The following is a 23,023-nucleotide window of genomic DNA, read 5'->3' on the forward strand; positions in this document are numbered from 1 at the left end:
TAATATTGATTTTCATTAATTATATTAATTGTCTTGTAGTAGTGTACTAAATATGATATATTTCAAATTTTATTTTTGTCCACCTCTTCTATACATAACTGTTAAGATAAAAAAAAAACTTTATTTTTATATTTTTGTGGTACAATTTGCAAAATGTTATCTTGGGACCTCTAATTTTTTTCGCACCCTACGTATGTTCTTAATTTTTTGAAGATGATAAAAGATTAACAAATGTTTGAATGTAATTACAGTTGTTCAGTTTTTTGATTTGGCTCAAGATCGTCAACATAAAACTGCATAAATTAGCATTATTATGGTAGAAAATAACATTGTAGTTTGCAATTTTTTACTATGGTTCAAAGTAATTATGTTGAAAGTTATCTCAAAATTTCTCCTAACACTTTATCCATGTTGACTTATGTTTTTCAACATATTGGACTTCCGCAGCATCGTACGGACAGTCCAAACCCTAGTTTTCAAAAAATCTGAAAAATATTTTCATTTCCATATTTCTTTTAAATAAAAGAACTCCAAAATATTTGTCTTTTCTTTGTTGCATTCATTTTGCATAGAAAATCCAAAACATAATTTTCTTTTGATTATTTTTTAGAGTAAATTATTGATATTGTCTATGTTGTTTTGTCAAAATTGCACATTTAGTCCCTAACTTTCATTTTGCTTTCGATCGTGTTTATGGTATGATTCTGTTGTGTTTAACTTCCTTGTCCGATACGAAAATATTATAATGCCCTTTTGTATTTATTTTATAATTTTTTTCATTAAAAAAGAAAAATGTGTCCCTCTAAAACGTTTCTGCAATAAATCAAAAACAAATAACACATACTGTGCAAGTGACTTTGAGCATGTATTACAATTCATTTGATCAAACTGTTCGCCAAGAATCTGATGAGATCAATTTACATTCTCTTCATTGTATCCGATTATCAATTCCATATATATATGATTGACCAATCACTACTAGAAAACATGGGATTTTCCTACGGAAAATAGCTACGGATCAGCTACAGAATGAGACGTCCTAATTTAGCAATGAAATAGCTACAAAATAGCTACATAATAGCTACGGATGTTAGTCCGTAGCTATTCCGTAGCTATTCTGTAGCTAATTCCGTAGCTATTCCGTAGCTAATTAGCTACAGAATAGCTACGGGCTAGCGACAGAAGAAAATAACTACAGAATAGCTATGAAATAGCGACGGATTTATAATTTCTCATTATTCCCATTATTATTATTTTTCATTATTCGACTCTTAAATTTTTTTTGGATCATTTTTTCCTACATATTTAAGACACAAACAATTAAAAATCATAGTAATAATACTATTAATAATAATATTTATAAACATCATAATAATATATAATAATTGTAACAAATGTGTTTAACACGCAAACAAACGATTAAACAAAAAAAAACTACGTTTAACACATCAATAAGGTGAAATAATCTATGTTTAATTTATAAATAATGAAAAATGATTATAATAAGGGGAAATATGTATGTATGTATGTATGTGTAGGTATGTGTATGTGTATTTATGTATTTATGTATGTATGTATGTATGTATGTATGTATGTATGTATGTATGTATGTATGTGAATGTGGGTGTGTATGTAAATGTATGTATGTATATGTATGTATTTGAATGTGTATGTGTATGTGTATGCATGTGTGTGTATTTGAATGTGTATGTAAGTACATATGTGTATGTGTGTGTATTTGAATGTGTATGTTTATGTTTATCTATGTGTGTATGTGTCTACATGTATTCATATCAAAAATCACAAATATTAATAAGTATTACAATATTAAGCCATTAAATGAGTAAGAGATCTCGAAGGTGCACACAACTTTATGAACGATGTTAATAGGTATAAGTTGGTGAAAATATAGATAATCATTCATAAATATATTGTACATGATTATCTATATTTTCACCAACTTATAGCTATTAATATGATTCATAAAGTCGTGTGCACATTCGGGGATCAAGTACTCGTTTCACAGTTTAACAATGTAATGACTATATTTTTCACCAACTTGTGATGGGTTTATGTTTGTATACATGAATGAGTTGTGGTATATATGTATGTGTATATGTGTATGTATACGTGTTTGTGAGTATTTATATATGAATGTAGATCATAAGCATTATAGTTTTTGCGTTTCAAGACAATATATTAAATATTAATTATTTTATCTTATACTCAATTGTTTTTAGTTTGTATTTTTAAATTTACTTTTTATTTTATTACAGACCATGTACAGGTGGCATTTACTAGAAAATAGTAACATATTTGATGCCTTCAAGTCTGTCCTCAAGGATAGATACAAGGATCGAATGAAGCGTATTAGGATTAAATCTGGGGACATGGCACGAAATGATGGGAAACCTGCCCCCCCAGGTCATTGTACCTACTTCGAAGGGATGCATAACTACCGCCACGAGCGCGTATCGGAGAATGTGTGGCTATGTTTGTGTGATGTAACGGATATGATACATTATTATCTATTTTGTTGAGTTTTAATTTCCTATTGTATTAGTATACTTATATATTTTTTTTTTCTTTTCACAACATTGGTCCACATATAAGTGGAGAAAGAATTCAAAAATTGCTCAGCAGAACCGCAAAGTCGCAGATGCTAATGGGTCGACAACAAGGCACACTGTGGGTAGTATAGGATTTGACGAGCACCGAAACAACTTAGTAAGTATCATAATTATAAATTTTATTATCTTATTTTTTTTAACACTAACTACATCAATTATACTTTGTATTTTATGTAGGAAAAGATGATGGGTAAACCACCCACACAATCTGATGTTTTCATGAAGACGCGTGGCATAGCTGAGGTGAAAAAAATATTTTGCAGGAGATCATGACAATCTCGAATATTGCTCACAAACTGCCAAAGAAGAACAAGTAACTTATATTTTATCATTTATGTATATTGATTGTCTCAGTATTTTTGTACATGACAATGATACTGTTTTGGTAACTTGTAGGAGATGTATCTACAGGGGTTGGTCAAAAATATGGAGAAGACTCATCAAACCATAAAGATTATGTGGGTGTATGGGAGCAAACCCAACTTAGGAGAAAAGGAAAGAAGAAGGGTGATATCTATGCAATAGGAGCATCAGATATACATTTTGTGGTTTCTGGAACACCATCTTCCCAATCCATCCAATCGAATAGTACACAGCAAGAGGTATGTTGTTATGGTTTAAAAGTTAAGTAGTATGTTGATAATATTGATTAAGTTGATAATAAACAAAAGTACGTTGCTATTATGGTTAAAAGTTAAGTAGTTTGTTGATAATATTGATTAAATTGATAATAAACAAAAGTACGTTGCTATTATGGTTAAAAGTTAGGTAGCTTGTTGATAATATTGATTAAATTGATAATAAACATAAGTACGTTGTTATTATTGTTAAAATTTAAGTATATTGCTATAAGTATTATAAACAAAAATGTATTGTTATAATAAACTAAAGTACATTGCTAATATTGTTTAACTATTGAATTGTGTTGCCATTTTTTTTGGTTGATAGGTTGCGTGCACAAGTTTCTACCATGGAACAACAACAACAACAAATGAAAGGACAAATGGAAATGGTTATGAGGATGATGAATATGTCTGGAAATCAACCCCGTGCTCCTCCCGATAATCCACTTGAGGACAATTGATAAGTATTTTGGAACAATTGAATTTGTATGCATTTGATATTGTTGTTTTGTTAATTAGTGCTTACTTTTGTAAGATATTTTGGACAATGGAATGGAATGTGTCAAACTTGGTATTAGGGACGTTTTTTGGTGTATTTTATATGGTATTTGGGAAAAATGTGAATTTAATGTGGTATTTGACAAAAAATTGGAAAATTTTAAATTATTTTTTTTTTAAATAAAACGAAGTTAGCTACGGAATAGCTACGGATTTTCGTAGCTATTTCGTAGCTATTTAGATTCGTAGCTATTCCATAGATATTTAGTTCCGTAGCTATTCCGTAACTATTTGGATCCGTAGCTATCTAGTTCGGTAACTATTCCATAGGAAATCCGTAACTATTTATTTTCGTAACTATTCCGTAGCTATAGTAGCTACGGAAAATTCCGTAGCGATTCTGTAGCTAATCTGTAGCTATAATTTAGCCACGAGCCATTATGCTACAGCCAATTTTCCGTAGCTATCCGCTTATAGCTACGGATTATGTTGTAGCTATTGCACCAATTTTCTAGTAGTGAATGTATATGTATTGCTCATCTTTAATCATATTAATCCTTCCCTTTTCCTATATTAAATTATCATTTTGGTTCATTAATGTTGTACAAGAACACTAGAGCATAACAGTGAATAAGAAGTTGTTTTGTGCATACTAATACTATGCTCTAAATTTGAAGACTAATATTACATGGTGTCCATATGACATGTCCCACTTATTTGCAACTTTTAATACCTAAAAAAACTAATCTTTAAGCAAAACCGTGTACAAGATTTGATTCCATGTATCAGGAACGCCAGCAAGACACCAATGGCTGCAATCCATAGGTCCATCAGCATACTTGGCTGGGTGCCCATCTTTTCTCAACTGTGTAAGTAATGTTATATCCAGTAAATAAGCTGGATTCTTCATTTTTTGCAATACATCTTTCACCACTTGTTCTCCTGGATACCTATTCCCTGGATACCTAAATCCTTGTATAGGACCAGTTTGCCCCTCACAATTCTTGATATTTGGTGCCCCCCAATCCTTCCCTCTAATAATATCACAAAACAAAATAATTTCAGTTAAAATAAAATCATCACACTTTAGCCAATAGTAAAACGAAACTTAACTCGTAATGAACAGCAGAAATCCCTTGGAAAAAAACTTGCGTCTTTTTAGGGTTAATGTTGGAGTCAACCCATTTAGCCCATGTTGTCAACGCAATCCTATATGCATCCATTAAAGCCATGTCTTTATATAACATGTCACCAACCCGATAATAGTCCCATCTGCAACCAAAACAACACCTTTACATTTTACAAAACTAATTAAAATATTAAAAGTTGTTCACAAGTCATACGTTTTAAGCTGTCCACCATGAATCCACCAATGATAACTATTAAAAATCAAAATATCAGCTTCTTCCCATTTTGCCCCTCTGCTAATCGAATCCAGCTTCAAGACACGCCCCTTTTCCTCCACCACTATGTCTACAAGAAACCCGTTTTTCAAATACATAACCGAAACTCCATACTCCTTCAATTACAAAAAAAAAAAAAAAAAAAACACAACATTTAGGTCAAGAAACTTTTCATTATTTAATCTTTTTTATATTTTCCAACGAAGTGTGTGGACTTACAGGAAAAGAAACAGTTGAGATTGATCCTCCATGAATGATGCTAGGGATGATGAGTCGTGCATGGTTGTAAAGCATGCATACTAGTGATTGCCATTGATTTGAACTTAAAGAGTCCCCCACAAACATTATCTTCTTTCCTTTGTTTCTCACTAGAAACTCCTCCCCATTGAATCTATACATTTCAAAGCAAATTAGCAACATATTTTTCGTTCATTTGCTTATTATGGCATCTTACTTCCGTTTTCAAATATGAAACAATTTTTTGCTAAAGCATAAATGCTCTAATGATGAGAAAAAAAGTGAAAGTAGAAAGCTATAAAAGAAACATACCTTGGAAGGGAACAAGAGTGAGGCTGCCATCGGTAGTTGAGGTATGTGTTATCGGGTCTACCATTTTTCTGGCAATTCAAACCGTTGTTTATAAACGGGCATTCTAAACCCGTATACATTTGGTTTGATTCTGAATCGTCCCATACCCATCTGCCTTTAAAGAAATCACACTTTTTTTCATCACCATTAACAATACCTTGGAAGCTCAATACATAAACAAGAAGAAAACACACACTCCACACACTCATTTTCAATTGAATACAACCCCACACTCGAAGAGAGTTTTTGTGTGAGTGTATGGGTAGTTGGGGGGTGTACTTTTTGCTTCCTTATTTCCTTGAGTCCTATAACAAGTATAACAACTTTTGTACTATAATAAATACAAAACCTTTTGTTTTTTTTTTTTGATGAAACATTCAATTCAAATTTGACTTTTTTTTTTGTCAATTTGTACGATGTTTTTTTTTTTTATTTTGGTCGGTTAGATTGTTTTATTTTGTAGGGAGGCAAATTTGGATTTAGAATAGTTCAAAATATTAAAATAGGACGTCTATGTTGACTTAAGTTATCTAGTTGAAAATAGATATCGTTAGTTTTTAACGTTTTCAACATAAATATGTAGCCAAAGCCGAAAGCCAACATTCGGGAATGAAAGTACTTCTTTAATTAAACCGACCAACTCGATAAAATAATTTCCACAAATTTAACCCAAGTTGCTTCAAAACATGTCCATCCAGCATAAACTATTCATCAATAGAAAAATAATCTCTAGCATGTGAAAATATGATTTTTTATTTAAATTACCAACACAAAATTTTCATGATTTTCCACTTTATGTTATATATAAAAAATCATAATCAAATCTATAGCTACTTTCTAGAACATAAAGTTGTAGAGCAAAACATTCCAAGTATCAGGAACTCCAGCGAGACACCAATGGCTGCAGTCCATCCCGGTTTTGTGGGGAAGCCCATATTTTGACGGGTGCCCATCTTTTCGCAGCAACGATAGATTTGTTATGTCCAACAATGTCACCGGTTTCTTGATTGTTTTAAGCTCCGTTTCAAGAACCTCCAATGCCATTGGAAGTGCTCCAGGGTACTTTTCGCCAGGAACCGGTTCTTTTTGTCCCAAACAGGCTTGAGCTTTTGGTTCTCCCCAGCTTGCCCCACTGTAAAAATTGTTTTATATTTGGATGACTATTAATAGTTGGATAGTTTATTTAATTAAATATGATTTTGTACATAAAAAAGTGAGAGCTTCATGATATAATAAATAAATTAATGAAAATACATTTCTTTTCTTAGATTTTACCCACAAAAATAACCGAACTTACTTGTAATGAGTAGGTGAAATCCCTTGAAAGAAAACCTTCGATTTAACCGGATCAATGTTGTTATCGACCCATCGACCCCATGTATCAATAGCCTTCCCAAAAGCAACAACACGATCCATATCTTTAGTTATGTTATTCCCGTCTTGTATAAAATCAAATCTGCATAATCATCATATATAGTCATTATACTTGTCTTTGTATATGTGCATGTATGGATGAAGTGAGACATACGGTTGGGTGGGACCTCTACGGGTCCACCAATGCCATGTGTTGAAGACAAGATAATCCACATCCAACCAGAGCTTGCCACTTGTAATTGAATCCAATTTCAACACTCTTCCAATTTTTTCTTCAACGATATCTACCAAGTATAAGCTATGATGATACATCACTTTCACATCATAATCCTACAATCCAACATATAACCTTTTAGATGTAATTCCATTTTAGCAATAAGAAATTGTGCATAATTACACAAGCGAATGACATACCATAAAGGTGTAAGTGGTCATCTCATCGACCATGGATAACTTTACGGAATAACGTGCAGAAGGTACTGATGAATGAAGCATACATAATAAGGACAACCAATGGTTTTTGCTCAACGAGTCTCCCACAAACATTATCGTTTTTCCCTTCATTTTCTCCAAAAAGATTTTACCATCAAATCTATCACAACAAAGAAAGTAATATGATCATAAGTCTTATTAAATTTCAAAGATAATTAAGATGAACAAGAAAAAACAAAAAAAAAAGTTATATAGACAAGTAATTAACATTTGCGAAGGTTTCATGTTGGTAGAACCTACAAAGTTCATGTGGGTAATGAAAATGAAGATTATTAGTTTAGAAATGGACCCAAAACATGTATATGTTGAGACACACGGAAGGAGTTTTCAGACTAATCTTTTTGGCGTTTACTTGAAAAGACAGTTTGATAAAAACTTTACGAATAATGTTCTTATATAATTAAAATTCAAGTAGGTGTCTTTAATACGACTCTATCTGATTTTACCTTTTGACGTCTTACATGATCTTTGTTTATATAGTATTTTTCTACTGTCATACATTTATTTGATCATATCAAATGAAAACGAAACAATGAAATGTGCATTTGAAACACCTTATAAGTAATAAGTAGGTATTTGAATACATATTCATGTACGCATCTATGAATATAGAATAAAGTTAGTAATGAGCAATACATCTACGTTTTCTTGATTTATCTTTATCGACATCTCCATTGTCGGTGGATTGTTTTTCACAAGATGTTATTGCTCATATAACAAAATTAAATGTTTGGATTACAAGTTTTTAAAGGTATTTAAAATAAAATTTTGAATGGAGTTAATTTTTTTAAACATGAATATTAATAAAGAAATTTAATGTGATTCTACAAGTCAACGCAAATCTGCTTTTGACTCTTTAAAAACATAACCTATATAAGAAAACCCAAAACAAAAATTGTAATAAATTCTAAATTTAATAAAAAGATTATTACAATGCAACTACTTTTATTTATTTTCAGTTATATAAACAGGCCTAAGTATATACATGCATACATTATACATGGATATATTGAAAGATTCAAACATGATGCTTTAGAACATGGAATTTCTGAATTTCTGGTGTCCATTAATAAACATACCTAAATACTTATATAAGGATATATGTATGTATGTATAGCAATGCATGTATACCTTGATAAGGAGCAATCATGGGGTTGCCATCGATACTTCAGATAAAGTTGATCAGGGCGTCCATTTTTTACACAGTCGAACTCTTTACCAACAAAAGGGCAGAAAGATGCATTGTAGAGCGGATATGATTGTTCGATGACCCAACTCCCTTTAAATACATCACAACTACTCTTGTTAACTTCTCCATCAACACATACAAGAAGAATATTAACGAGAAGAAGAAGAGAAAAACAAGAACTTTGATGAAACTTAAAACCCATTATTTCAATCTCTCATACAAAGAAACATATATGATGTCTCTTTGTGTTTTTTGCAAATCAATATGGTGGGAGTTAGGTATTTATAGGGTAGTCATTACACACATCTTAATTAACATTTACTATATATATATATATATATATATATATATATATATATATATATATATATATATATATATATATATATATATATATATATATATATATATATAGGTTTATGCAAAAACATAAATATCTTACGCGAAAACAGATTTAATATTATAAAAGTTAAATACATGTACTATAAAAAATAAATTTATTAGCAATAATTTAAAGATAATAAGTTTACATTGGATTGTGTTATGATAATATAAATTTAAAAACGTTTTTAATAATTACTTTTTTTTTCACGTCCTTAACTATTTTTAAATTCATGTTTTCATAATAAAAATGTCAAAAATCATACTTTGCTAATATGACACAATTTCTCATCTATTATCGATTATCATCATGTATTTCAAAGCTTGAATGAATTATTGTCCAAAAAGATAGTGTTGAGGTGGCACAATCACACACACACACACACACACACATATATATATATATATATATATATATATATATACACAAAAAACCCTAAAAATCATAAAAAGCATAAAAAAATAGTTAGAGATCTCATTTTTTTTTAAATCACTGAAAAAAAATTAAAAAATCATTTTTTTTTCAATTTTTTTTCAGCGAAATTGTATAAAAAGCTGCGAATTTTTGGAATATAAAGTAAAAAAATTGTGATCTCTAACCATTTTTTTTATGCATTTTTATGATTTTTAGGGTTTTTTGTTTTCCATAGAACCTAAACCTATATATATATATATATATATATATATATATATATATATATATATATATATAGGGAAAAGTTCAATAGAAAACCATAATTATGGATTCTTCACGAAACCAAATCTTTTTTTCAATTTGTAGAGATTATTCTTTATCGAAAAAAAATATAAAAATATCTAAATTCATATACTAACATTGTGAATGTGAAAAATATTTTTCGGATTCATCGTGTGAATCTGGATTCACGTTATGAATTTTCGAAGATTCACATTGTGAATTTGACGAAAAAAAATCGAATTTTATATCATTAGAAAAAGGATAAAAAGTTATGAATTTCTGTATTTTTAGTTTTTTTTTTATAAAAAATAAGTTCTAAAAGTTGAAAAAAAGATTGGTTCCTTGGTTCCTTGGTTAATTATGGTTCTCTATTAAACCTTACCATATATATATATATATATATATATATATATATATATATATATATATATATATATATATATATATATATATATATATATATATATAGGGCTAGGTTAAAGTGTTTCTTTACATTTATTATGTGTTAGAATGCACCAATAGTAATTTAGTAAAATTATAATATTATTTAATTAAATAATGATAGATATTAAATGGTTTCCATAATTGTATGTATATTAAATGATATCCATAATTATAACTTTATCTTTATGGAAATTAATTAAATTCGTCATTAATGTCAGCAATAACATTCTTTCAGAATGAATTCGTATCTAGGTTTTTATGTCAACAATAACATTATTTGAAGAGTCATTCACTTAAAATACAATAAAGTTGTATGGAATATGAAGAATGAGGGTGTATTCTAGTAGAATATACTCTCGTTCTCCTAGAATACACTCTTATTATTTTATATATGAATTCATTCTGAAAGAATATTATTATTGACATTAATGACGAATTAAATTAATTTTCATAAAAAAGAATTATAAATATTGATATCATTTAATATACATTTAATTTTACTCAATTCTTATTTGTGCATTCTAGCACACAATAGACGTGAAAAACATTTGAACCTACCTCTCTCTATCTCTCTCTCTCTCTCTCTCTCTCTCTATATATATATATATATATATATATATATATATATATATATATATATATATATATATATAGATATGGAAGGGTTATTTGGAAAAAAAAAAAAAACCCTAAAAAACCCTAAAAATCATAAAAATGCATAAAAAAATACCTAGAGATCACATAACATTTTTTTGAATTTTTTTATGTAAAAATCGCAGCTTTTTAAAGAAATTCGCTGAAAATAATTTTGAAAAAAATAAAATTTTTATATAAAAAAAAACTTGATTTTTTATTTTTTTTCAGCGAATTTTAATAAAAAGTTGCGCTTTTTTATTAAAAAAAATTCAAAAAAAAGTTTTGTGATCACTAAGTATTTTATTTATTTATTCATTTTTATGGTTTTTATGGTTTATTGTTTTACATAGAACCTAAACATATATATATATATATATATATATATATATATATATATATATAATAAGGAAAGGGGCGACGATTTGATATATATATATATATATATATATATATATATATATATATATATATATATATATATATATATATGGGAAAAGTGAATATACCCTTAAGGGTATATAAGCTTAGCTACCCAAACACATCATAATACATCGTTTTGTTTGATATATTCATTATAATGTTCTTAAACTTCAACCGTTAACTTGATTTACTTTCAAAATTTTCCAAATTTCACTATTATCTTTCTCTTATATCACCTCTATTTGCCGAACATCTACTAGGCTATACATATTGTACTTGAAAATGAAGATTATGTAAGACAATGATAAATGTGTAATTTATAAAAATTATGAAAATAAATCAAGTTAGAAGTTAAATTATAAGAACATTGGACAATTAAAATGTATTATATGATACAAAACGACGTAGTATAATGACTATGGGTACCTAAGCTTATATACCCTTAAGGGTATATTCACTTTTCCTTATATATATATATATATATATATATATATATATATATATATATATATATATATATATATATATATATATACATACATATATATATATATATATATATATATATATATATATATATATATATATATATATATATATGAGACTCATGTATTACATGGGTTTAATTTAAAAAAATAAATAAATATGAAATTTTAACAATTTGAAAAGTTTGAATTTATAAGAAAAATGAGAAAATTTTTGAATTATTAAATACATTACATATATAAATCATTTCTAATAAATAATTTACATATATATATATATATATATATATATATATATATATATATATATATATATATATATATATATATATATATATATATTACCTTACATATTAAATGTGAAATTTTAATTTAATAAAATGAAAAATACAATAAAATGACAAGTGGAAAATAGAAAATTGAAAAATTCTAGAAAATGTCATGTGTCCAAATGAAGGAGAAAATGACATGTGGCAAAAAAACCTTCATTTATATATATATATATATATATATATATATATATATATATATATATATATATATATATATATATATATATATATATATATATGGGAAAAGTAAATATACCCTTAAGGGTATATAAGCTTAGGTACCCAAAAACATCATAATACATCGTTTTGTTTGATATATTCATTATAATGTTCTTAAACTTTAACCCTTAACTTTGATTTACTTTCAAAATTTTTCAAATTTCACTATTATCTTTCTCTTATATCACCTGTATTTGCCGAACATCTACTCGGCTATACATATTGTACTTGAAAATGAAAATTATGTAAGAGGAAGATAAATATGTAATTTATAAAAATAATGAAAGTAAATCAAGTTAGAAGTTAAATTATAAGAACATTGGACAATTAGAATGTATTATATGATACAAAACGACGTAGTATAATGAGTATGAATACCTAAGCTTATATACCCTTAAGGGTATATTTACTTTTCCCTATATATATATATATATATATATATATATATATATATATATATATATATATATATATATATATATATATATATATATGTGGTTGCGTACAAATGATAAATATATTTAATTGAGAAAAGTAAGATTAAATTATAGTCAACCATTTGTATTTTTCGGATTTAACCAACTAATTAATTTAGTTAATTAAGTAACCGTCTATAATTAATCACGATACATGGAAATTGACATTTTAAAAACCCGTATAATTATGGAAATAGTTTTAATTATTTTGATTTAATTACTTTTCAAAACAAAACTGAATATCCTTCAATGGTTAAATATAAATATAGAATAAACTAATTGATTAAATATAAATAGAGAATACAGATTGTATACAAAGAATTTGATACACAAGTTGAATATAATTTAAGAATATTATACACAGTTTTAATATAATAAAAAATATATAAGCTGAATATAATCAAACACTAAATACACAAGTTAAATATACATAAAGAATTTGACACAAGTTAAATATACATTGAGAATACACAAGTTAAGATATATTTAATAAGGGTGAGCAAAAACCGAATCGTAAACCGAAAAAAAACCGCATAAACCGAAACCGAAATGAAAACCGACGGTGCGGTTTTTAGTTTTGCAAAAACCGAAAATGTTCGGTGCGGTGCGGTTTTTAGTTTTGCAAAACCGCAAAAAACCGAACCGAACCGCACTGAATATATATATATATATATATATATATATATATATATATATATATATATATATATATATTAAGTATTGATATTTGTAAGAACTAAGAACTCATGACAATTAAAAATCTATAAATATAAATATCTATGTTATCGGAAGATGATTGTATATTTTTAAACATACGTATAGTGATATTTACAAGAACAAATAATTTTTATTACATTTTTTAACATTTAAATATGAAGAATACTAGTGACGATAGTATCATTTTTATTAATGCATTAATTGATATTATCGCCTTCATAAATATTATATTTAATTCATATTATATTCAAGCATTAAAAGATGTTGGATGAGTGGTTATGTTCTTTGATTTTAAACTAAGAGGTGGTGGTATCTGTTCATCTTCAATATATCATTTGAGGTTTTATTTTGTTAGCCTTATAAGAGTATCCATGATCGCCTTTGAGATAAAACTTTCATCATTCTCACGTTTCATATAAGAGAGTCAATCTGGCGCTCCTCATCTCTATATAAGGTTTTTCAAGAAATGATTAACACTCCTCATCTGAGTCAAAGTAATTCGTTGAGTTGCTGAGTTTTATTAAAAAAACAAAACAAAAACCAAATAAAATAATTGACAAAAAACCGCAAAAGAAAAATCGAACCGCAAAAACCGAACCGCATAAAACCGAACGGTGTGGTTTCTAAACTTCAAAAAACCGAAGTTGTGGTTTTTGGTTCGGTTTTGGCTAAAAACCGCACCAAACCGCACAATGCTCACCCCTAATATTTAATATATATGTTTTCATGCAGATTTCTTTAATTATAGCGATTTAATAAACTTACTAAATTTGGTAACCGTTTAATATTTTCGGATTGATAATATAAGATTTTAAATGTTGACTGGAGCATAATTGTCGGCGTGTAATTATTTTATTACTTTACTTGCGGACGGGGTCTTATATAATATTTGTCGTTTTTAAAGAAAAAAAAAAGATAAATTCGTTAAATATTTTATTATGAATAAATAACAAATTGGTCTAATTCCATAACTTGGTCATGATAAGTTACCGATGAATTCAATGACCGATGACGATTATAATTAGTTTCAAAATATGATGATATTTAAGATATCACTTGAAGCGAAATGATATAATTTATTAAATCCATATGTACAAGATTGCATATTTCAACAATATAAGATATCAAAAAGGGTTATTGTCACTCTAGCCCAACAAAGTTACGTATAATGGTTTAAATAGTCCTTCGTGATTATTTTTTGCGTTTTAAGGGCTTAAACTTGTTAATGACCGATTGAGAAAGTCACCTTACCCATTTTAGCAGGTTAAACTGCCTCGTCACTTGCCATGTATATGTATGAGGTAACTCACTGAGTCAATACCGAGTTGACTCGATGACACATAAGCTGGCACATGCAGATTAGTAATTATCGCCTTTAATGTCCACTAACACCCCAACAACCTTTCACTGTCGATTCGATTGAGTCCCAGGCACAAGTCTCGAATTATAAGGGGACATACGCATGTGGGGTTTGAAGTAAAACAAATCTGAAACTTGTTTACCATTTTCGGGCAAACAATCTTGTGGAAGAACCCTTAAAAAGCAACAATGTCGGCTCCACCTCCTTCACCCAACTCTATAAATTCTGGTGAAGACATCAACTACAATGTGCTCCACTCAATCTTCTGTGATTGTGGTCCGAAGATTACAGAAAACCAAACTGAAATGAAAAGGTTGAAGGAGCAGCTAGGACAAGAGTATATCGTTTGCAGGATCGACCACATCAGTCTCCAGCACAAGCTGGATGACCATGATCAGAAGTTTAAAGTCGTTGGTGTTGCTCTGGGTGGCATGATGTTGGGGATGCTCTTGTTGCTAGTTGTTGTGCTCCATTTCCTTGTTAAGTTTTGGTGATGGGTTGATCTGCAGCTAAGGTGGTTAATGGTTAAGAAGGTTATTAGTATGTAGTGTTCGTGTGTCTTAATTTTTTTTTCTTTTATTTCTGTTTATTTTGGCGAAATATGTAAAAGTCATGTCTTAATGACAGACATTTTGTAAGTGAAATCGAATGATTAATGAAAGACCTATCAAAATGATAGGTGTTTTGTAAAGTTGTCTGATGTTCTTTGCTGATTGTTTTTTATCTGAATTAGTTCTTAAGTTTGATAAACAGATCCGTTGAAAGTGCAATAGTGGGGGTAATATAGTCTTTTAGACAGTGGGGGTAATATAGTCTTTTTTTGCACTACTCCTTCATATATACCTTCTTGCATTCATTCTAGCACATTGTTTTCTTCTTCAAATACTCTTCACTGTGAAGGTACATAATGAAGAACATGGAATGTGGATGTGGAGTTGAGGCTATAATAAGAACATCTCGTACTACCAATAACCCAGGAAGGCCCTTTTATGCATGCCCGAAAAAGGTAATTTACCAGTTATTCAAATTTTGGTGTTAACCCTACTTTTTTAAGATGTGTTAATTGAAGCAAATACTTGGAATCAGGATGCTCGTTCAGGTTTTATAGCTTGGGTTGATGAAATGGAGTGCAACAATGAAGGTTTGATCATAAATGGGTTGTATAAGTCCAACAAAAAGCTTCAAGCTGGGGTCTTTAAGTTGAAGGTTTACCTAGTATGTAGTTGGGTATTTTTTTTTTCTGTTTAATCATGTACAAGTTGTAATGAAGGTCAATTGGACCAGTTGTCTTGTTATGCATCTTGTAATGCACTTTGATGTCTTTTGAAACTTGTAATGTACTTTATTTCCTTTAAGTTGTTATGTAATATGTAATGTACTTTATTTAATTGAAGTGGTTATATTTGGGGTTTGATGTGTTCTGTATGTACGAAATATGAACAATCAAATTAAACAAAGTTAACACTTAAATCCAACCAAACATAACAACTTGTCCAATTCCAAACTTAATAACCTACTACATCCCAATACCAAACTTAACACTTAAATCCAACCAAACACAACCAAGTTAAAAGATAACAACTAAAACAAAATAAGATCCTAATCATTAAGCTCCAATGGGTTTGCACTTGTTTCTCCTTTCCCATCTTTGCCCTTCACCCTCTTAGCAAGTTTCATCTTTTTGATTCTCTCTGATTTCTTTCTTTTAGATATCCTTCCAGCAGCAACAACTGTTGCTCCTTGACCCTTTTGCCCTTCGTGCACTGATTTTGCTCCTTGACCATTTTGCCCTTCATTGACACCTCCTGCTCCTTCACCTTTCTCTTTTCCATTGACACCTCCTGCTCCTTCACCTTTTTCATTGTCCCCTCCTGCCGCTTCACCTTTTCCATTGACACCTGTTTTCCTTTTTTTTTAACATTTAGTTTAGGCCTCCTGCCAACTTTAGGTTTTTTCACTTGAGGTCTTTCAGCTTGAGGACATGTGACCTTGTTATGCCCCACATTTTTACAAACACTGCATGATATATTTTCCCTGCCTTAGACACAGTGTGCCTTGGTAACTTCTCTGATGCATCTCTTCTTCTGTTAACCTTTGGTCTACCTGGCATCCTTCTCTTCATTGGTGGAAGAGGTGGTATGAAGTCAGTAGGTGACCACATGTTGCTACCATTCATCCCTTGAATTTGATACTTATGGGTGTTCTTGTAGACTGCTCCATAGAACATTATATCAACATAACCACCAACATCTCTATTGAGGAATGATATAGTTGCAACTGAATGCACACATCCATACCCATTAAGTTGCAACACTCTACAAGTGCAAGTCTTCTTGTCCAGGTCAACAACATAGGACTCAGCCATGTTTCTTGTTTCAAATTGGTTAAGACCACTTGGTAAAACCTGCCAATACCTAGTGTAGACATAACATAAGTAATTATATTAATTTATGAGTTTAGAGTTTAGAAAGTACCTTTGTGATTTTTTTAATTGATTCAGAAGGAGTGTAATTACTGGGCAAGGCTTGTAATCAGGCCATGAACTACCTTTAATCTTTAAATTGTATATTCTCTCCATAACATACAATCTAATCTCCTCTAACATGGTGATGATTGGCTTTTTCCTAGCATCTCTTATCACACTGTTGAAGCTCTCAGATAACCCATTCTCCACTGCATCACACATCTTTTCCTCTTGAAAAAAATGCTCTACTCCAAGATTTGGGGTTGGTGTCCATAAGATAAGCAAAGGCTGCAGGGTTAAGCACTTCAATCTCCTTCATGGCAGCATTGAATAAAGGCTCAGTGGATGCCTTGCTTGCCTTCCAAAACATGTTTTCATAATGCACACCACTGAATCTTTTCCTAAAGTTGGCAACAATATGCCTTGCACACTGCCTATGTTCAGCAATAGGCAGTATTTCCTTCACAGCCTCTAACAGCTCCTGTGCAACAATGGTAACAAATTATATAAATGGTATGAAACTAGAATTTATTAAATTAGGAAGTAAAACTACTAACCTTATGCTGATCTGACATTAATGTTATACCAAAACCATCATTCAGTTGCAGGTCATCTCTAAGGTTTTCCAGAAACCATTTCCAACTTTCTTTGTTCTCTACACAGAAAACTGCCCATGCAATTGGAAATATGTGATTATTGGCATCTCTTCCTACAACAAATATGAGCTCACCACTACATAAGTCCTTTAAGAAACATCCATATAAATTTATAACCCTTCTACAAATCCCTCTCCACCCTTGCTTAATCCTATCAAAACACAAATAAAGTTTGCTAAAATAATTCTTACCATCTGGCATAAAATTGACATCAATTTTAACTGTTGATCCTGGATTTGATCTTCTAGTCTCCTCACCATATGACCACAACTTTGCATAATGCTCCACTAATGTTTCTTCAATCAGTTCAATTGCATACTTCTTTGCTCTTTTACACTGTCCCATACTCACATCTATACCAAATTTCTCTTTAACCTCATCCCTAAGTAGCCTCACACTAACCTTTTGTTTCTGTAAGAATTGTGTTGTGTAATGGGTACCTATCCATGAATAATTGACAATTGAACCTAACTTGAAGTTTCTTGCACAATTATGCTCATTTATAAGACTATTTATCTGGAAAAACTTTTCCTCACTCATCCAAGAAGCCCACATCCTAAACTTGCACTGCCCAGAACAACATTTCACTAACAGCCTCCTACTATCATTTTCTTTGTAACACAACTGATAACCATTTGCTACAGCATAGTTACACATCATATGTTTAAGTTGTTTAAGACTCACAAATCTCATACCTAATACAGGTTTTTGCTTTTTCCAATGAACATTCTCATTGTAAATAGCATGGTTAGTAGAAATTACCTCATCTTCATCTGGTGGATCATATGTATCTTCACGAGGTTGACTGTTTGGGGTGACTTGCTCCTTTGGGCACAACTTACTCAGAAACTCATCCTCCTTTGTCTTGTTCATAGGAATGCACTCATCATGATCACCGTCCCATTCCATGTGAATGTCATCATCGTGCTCTCCTTGCAAATCCTCGTTTGGACGTGGGATATCATCTATACCACCATGTAAATCTTGCATGTCGATACCATCATCAATATCCATACGACTGTGAACTTCTTCACGATCTTCATTTGCACCAGATAATTGGTCCAAAGAACTGCCAACTTCTGCTTGCTCTTCAAGAATCCATTGATGTGCATTAACACCAAGATGCTCCATATATACATCGATTACAAAATCAGAAGCATACCCTACTTCGATTAGTTCCATGTAATCCATGTCATTCGCGATTAACCTTAAACCATCAGGAAAAACAATATCAGGCATGCAAAAGTACACATTCACACATATCTCACATGCGAATCTTTCAAGGAACTTGACAAATTCCTTCTTGTCCATTCCAACAAAATCAACATCATCAAAATCGTTGCTCTGCTCCATCTGTGTAAGTAATAGAGGGATACCTGGTAAAAATTCCAACAAAATGTAGATCAATCTTCATCAAAACGACAATAGCAACAACAAAGTTCCCCGATTTGAGTGACTAACACTTGAAGAAAAGGATAGGACTGAAGAACAAATCAACAATGAAGTCCGATGCGAAAGTTATAGACGAAAGTGAAAGAAGGGGACAGTTGAGGGGTTTAAACGTACAGTATCTCTCATTAACTACTGTGCACACGTGGCAATGTAATGGCTTTATTGAATATGACGTGGAATGCCAGGTAGGATGGGGTCACTGGTTAACCCCTTCATTTTTCCAAGATTGCCCTTTTAAACCAACAAATAACAAGTTTATGCCCTTAAAATGCAAAAAATAGTCACGAAGGACCATTTAAACCATTATACGAAACTTTGTTGCGCTAGAGTGACAATAACCCTATCAAAAACCTAATCAAAGAACTTATAACTTACGGGTATTATGTGGTGTTCTTCCTCTTTGAGGTCAGAGGTTCAAGTCTCATTGTGAACATAAGTAAAATTTAGTGTTAACTTAATGTAAATTAGATTTCAATTAAAAAAACATGAAAAACATAATTTAAAGTTGGTCTTCAAATCTAAAAATATATAACTAATAATATATGTTGGATTAATGATATATATTGGATCTAGACAAATTTATATTTTTATTTACTAATCAATTGTTACTATGATAATGCATATTATAATTAATATTACACAACAAAAATATATGAAAGAAAATAAGATTAAATAGTCTTAATTGTTAAAATAAAAAATACTAACAAATATTAAAATTAATCCGTAACAAATTGTTATTTATTTTAATACAATATAATGTAAAATGTCCGTCAAAGTTTCAATAATATATAGTTAAAAGTGTTTTATTTTTTAAAGTGTTACTAATTAATATACAGTTAAAAGCGTTTTATTTTTCCATTAATATATAGTTAAAAGCATTTTATTTGTTTCATTTATTATATATACTATTAATTGTTAAAAACTTGGTGAACAATAATTTTTTTTCTCTTTCATATTTGGACACCACAGTTTATTGACTTTCTTATTTTAACACTGAAACTTCTATTTCTCAGAGGAAGCACAAATCGTCTTATATTTTCTCATCCTTATCTTTTGTTCCTCAAACCCGGTTGCCGCCCTTCTCCTCCAATACTGTTCATTTGCGTTCTTATTAATTTTTTTTTCCGTTCTTCTAACCCTAGAACCAACCAGCGGAGGTACCTTGTCTTCTTTTCATCCGGTAGACCGTTGGGACAGAAGGTAGTCACGAGCAGCAACAACAGCAGGCAAATGGCGGCAATAAGTGGCGTTGAGTGGAAGTGGGTGGCTCCGCTGCTCCCTTCCTTGCATCCGTCTGTCAAGAATGGTAAATCCAGATGAGGTTGAAATTTCACGTGGTGGAATTTTGGAAGTCATCACCACTCTATATGCTAAAATTTCACCGTTCTTTGAAAAAGAAACCCCTGAAGCGTCCGCGAATAACCATGAAGACCAACAAGTCGTCGGTTTCTTCCAATTTTGTTGTCTTTGGAGTTTAGTTATTTGCTTTGAAATTGGTTTAACAAATTTGAAGAAATTTGTTTTGGGTTATCTTTAATTAACTCTATCTATTGGATTTCCATCTGAAATTGGTACTAAGATTAAATTGTTTGTTTGTATTGATTCTCATGATTTCAATTTTTTTTTGGTTCTTCAATGATACAGAGGTTAGCTGATATGAAAATGTTAGCATATATTTTTTTTGGGTTATCTTTAATTAGGTGTGTCAATTGGATTTCCATATGAAATTGGTACTAAGATTAAATTGTTTATTTGTATTGATTCTCATGATTTCAATTTTTTTTTTTGTTCTTCAAGGATACAGGATACAGAGGTTAGCTGATATGAAAAGGTTAGCATATATGAATCAAACGGTAAAACTTGCAAAAATTGGATTGTTTATTTCTCTTTTAAATAATTTGCAAAAATAGCTCATTGTTATACTGTGGAGTCCATTCAGATCATTGTCTGTTGAATTGGAGGCTTTTATACTTATAAAGCTTTTCGTCTCAAATAGAATTCGCTATTTAGAAAATGTAGCAGCAAAACAGCTCCAGTGAGATTTTTTTTTTAGTTTTTTCGGATAAGAAAGTAAAAATAAAATTCCATTGTATCATTTCATCAAACACTTGGCTTTTAATTTTTTTTATAGCAGCCTAACAATGGGAAGAAAGATTACAAGTTTGGGTTTAGGTTCATTGTACATTCTTATAATTATATATTAAAAATGATTTTTAATTTTTTTTATTGATTTATTTATGTATTTTAGATGCTTAATTATTTGTCGATTTCTATGGATGATGATACTTCGTAGGCTTTAATACTGGCTGCACTCTCTGATTCGGTGACCTTCCTACTTCATTTGTATTTTCTTTAACTGATCTTTTTTTTTTTTTTTTTAAATTATGGAGTGTTTATTTAAAACACGTAACGATGGTGAATATATAATTGCAGGAACAATAATTATTTTATCATATTTTGGTTTTTATTTATTCTGCAAAAGAATTGTTTATTTTCTGGAAATTTTTATAAGTTTGCTCTTAAATATGTCAAAAGTTAGATAAGATCTTAAAACACGCTCTTTTTTGTTTGAAATTCTTGCAGGTGTTGTAGATGTGAAAAATTACTGATTTACCCTTTTCACATCTGGATATGAACCCCTGGATGTTGGGACAAGACTTCATGCTATAGAAGGATCATCTTGCTAAGAAATCAAGGATGAGATTTCTCTCTTTCGCGACATGATTTTTTGCTTCTCAAGTTAAAACATCTTTGAAAAAAAAATATAATTGTTTGTGCTTATCTCTTTTGATTCTCAAGTTTTTGTTTTCCTAAACGAATCCGGTGTTAGAGCTTAAAATAAGGAAAAAAAAATGAACACAGCGCCAACGGCGCGCATGATTCCCCTCTAGTTTATATGTAAAGACTAAAAACAATTATTTTCAATAGATAAATTAAATATCCTCCTACTTTTGTTCTTACAAATCCTCATACCCAATTAAATGATGACATGTGTTATTTTAATATACAAAAATATCATTAAATGAACATTAAATATGACACATGTCATCATTTAATTGGGTAGGAAGATTTGTTGAAACAAAAGGTAAGAGGATATTTAATTTCTATCCTCCTACTTTTGTTCGTACAAATCCTCTTATCCAATTAAATGATGACATGTGTTATTTTAATATACAAAAATATCATTAAATGAACATTAAATATTAAATATGACACATGTCAAAATGAACATTAAACATTAAATATTAAATATAACACATGTCATCATTTAATTGAGTAGGAAGATTTGTAAGAACAAAAAGTAGAAGGATATTTAATTTCTCAAAAATTAATGGTTACTTACTTTACTTTGTTTGTTAAATATTCAATCAAACATTAATCCCATTAAATTGATCGGGAAATCAACTTATGATCGACCTCAATTTCCAAATTAAATCTCTCAAAAAAGGAAAATGAGATAGAAATGAAAGCAATAAATACAAGTGGT

At 29.9% G+C, this 23,023-nt stretch overlaps 2 protein-coding genes and 1 long non-coding RNA gene across 4 annotated transcripts; 1 reads left to right on the top strand and 2 right to left on the bottom strand.

The window, feature by feature from the left end:
• Positions 1-4,315: 4,315 nt before the first annotated feature.
• On the bottom strand, positions 4,316-6,024 carry LOC111904509 (protein trichome birefringence-like 42). The gene is made up of 5 exons (XM_023900262.3): positions 5,704-6,024; positions 5,374-5,545; positions 5,095-5,270; positions 4,865-5,023; positions 4,316-4,785 (listed from the first exon to the last, which is right to left on the bottom strand). The coding sequence occupies exons 1-5, from the start codon at positions 5,949-5,951 to the stop codon at positions 4,494-4,496; spliced, it is 1,047 nt and encodes a 348-aa protein (XP_023756030.2). The 5' UTR covers positions 5,952-6,024; the 3' UTR covers positions 4,316-4,493.
• Positions 6,025-6,536: 512 nt separating this feature from the next.
• Positions 6,537-8,999, bottom strand: LOC111904507 (protein trichome birefringence-like 41). Its single transcript, XM_023900261.2, has 5 exons — positions 8,740-8,999; positions 7,531-7,708; positions 7,271-7,446; positions 7,040-7,198; positions 6,537-6,874 (listed from the first exon to the last, which is right to left on the bottom strand). The coding sequence occupies exons 1-5, from the start codon at positions 8,997-8,999 to the stop codon at positions 6,580-6,582; spliced, it is 1,068 nt and encodes a 355-aa protein (XP_023756029.2). The 3' UTR covers positions 6,537-6,579.
• Positions 9,000-20,479: 11,480 nt separating this feature from the next.
• LOC128134205 (uncharacterized) lies at positions 20,480-22,478 on the top strand. 2 transcript variants are annotated; one of them, XR_008232550.1, is made up of 2 exons: positions 20,480-21,879; positions 22,120-22,478. It is a non-coding gene; the product is annotated as an uncharacterized LOC128134205 (long non-coding RNA). The 2 variants fall into 2 exon arrangements; XR_008232551.1 differs by having other exon boundaries at positions 20,480-21,859.
• The last annotated feature ends 545 nt before the right edge of the window (positions 22,479-23,023 follow it).

This window comes from Lactuca sativa, chromosome 5, assembly GCF_002870075.4.
Source record: "Lactuca sativa cultivar Salinas chromosome 5, Lsat_Salinas_v11, whole genome shotgun sequence".
In the NCBI taxonomy this organism is placed as follows: Eukaryota; Viridiplantae; Streptophyta; class Magnoliopsida; order Asterales; family Asteraceae; genus Lactuca; species Lactuca sativa.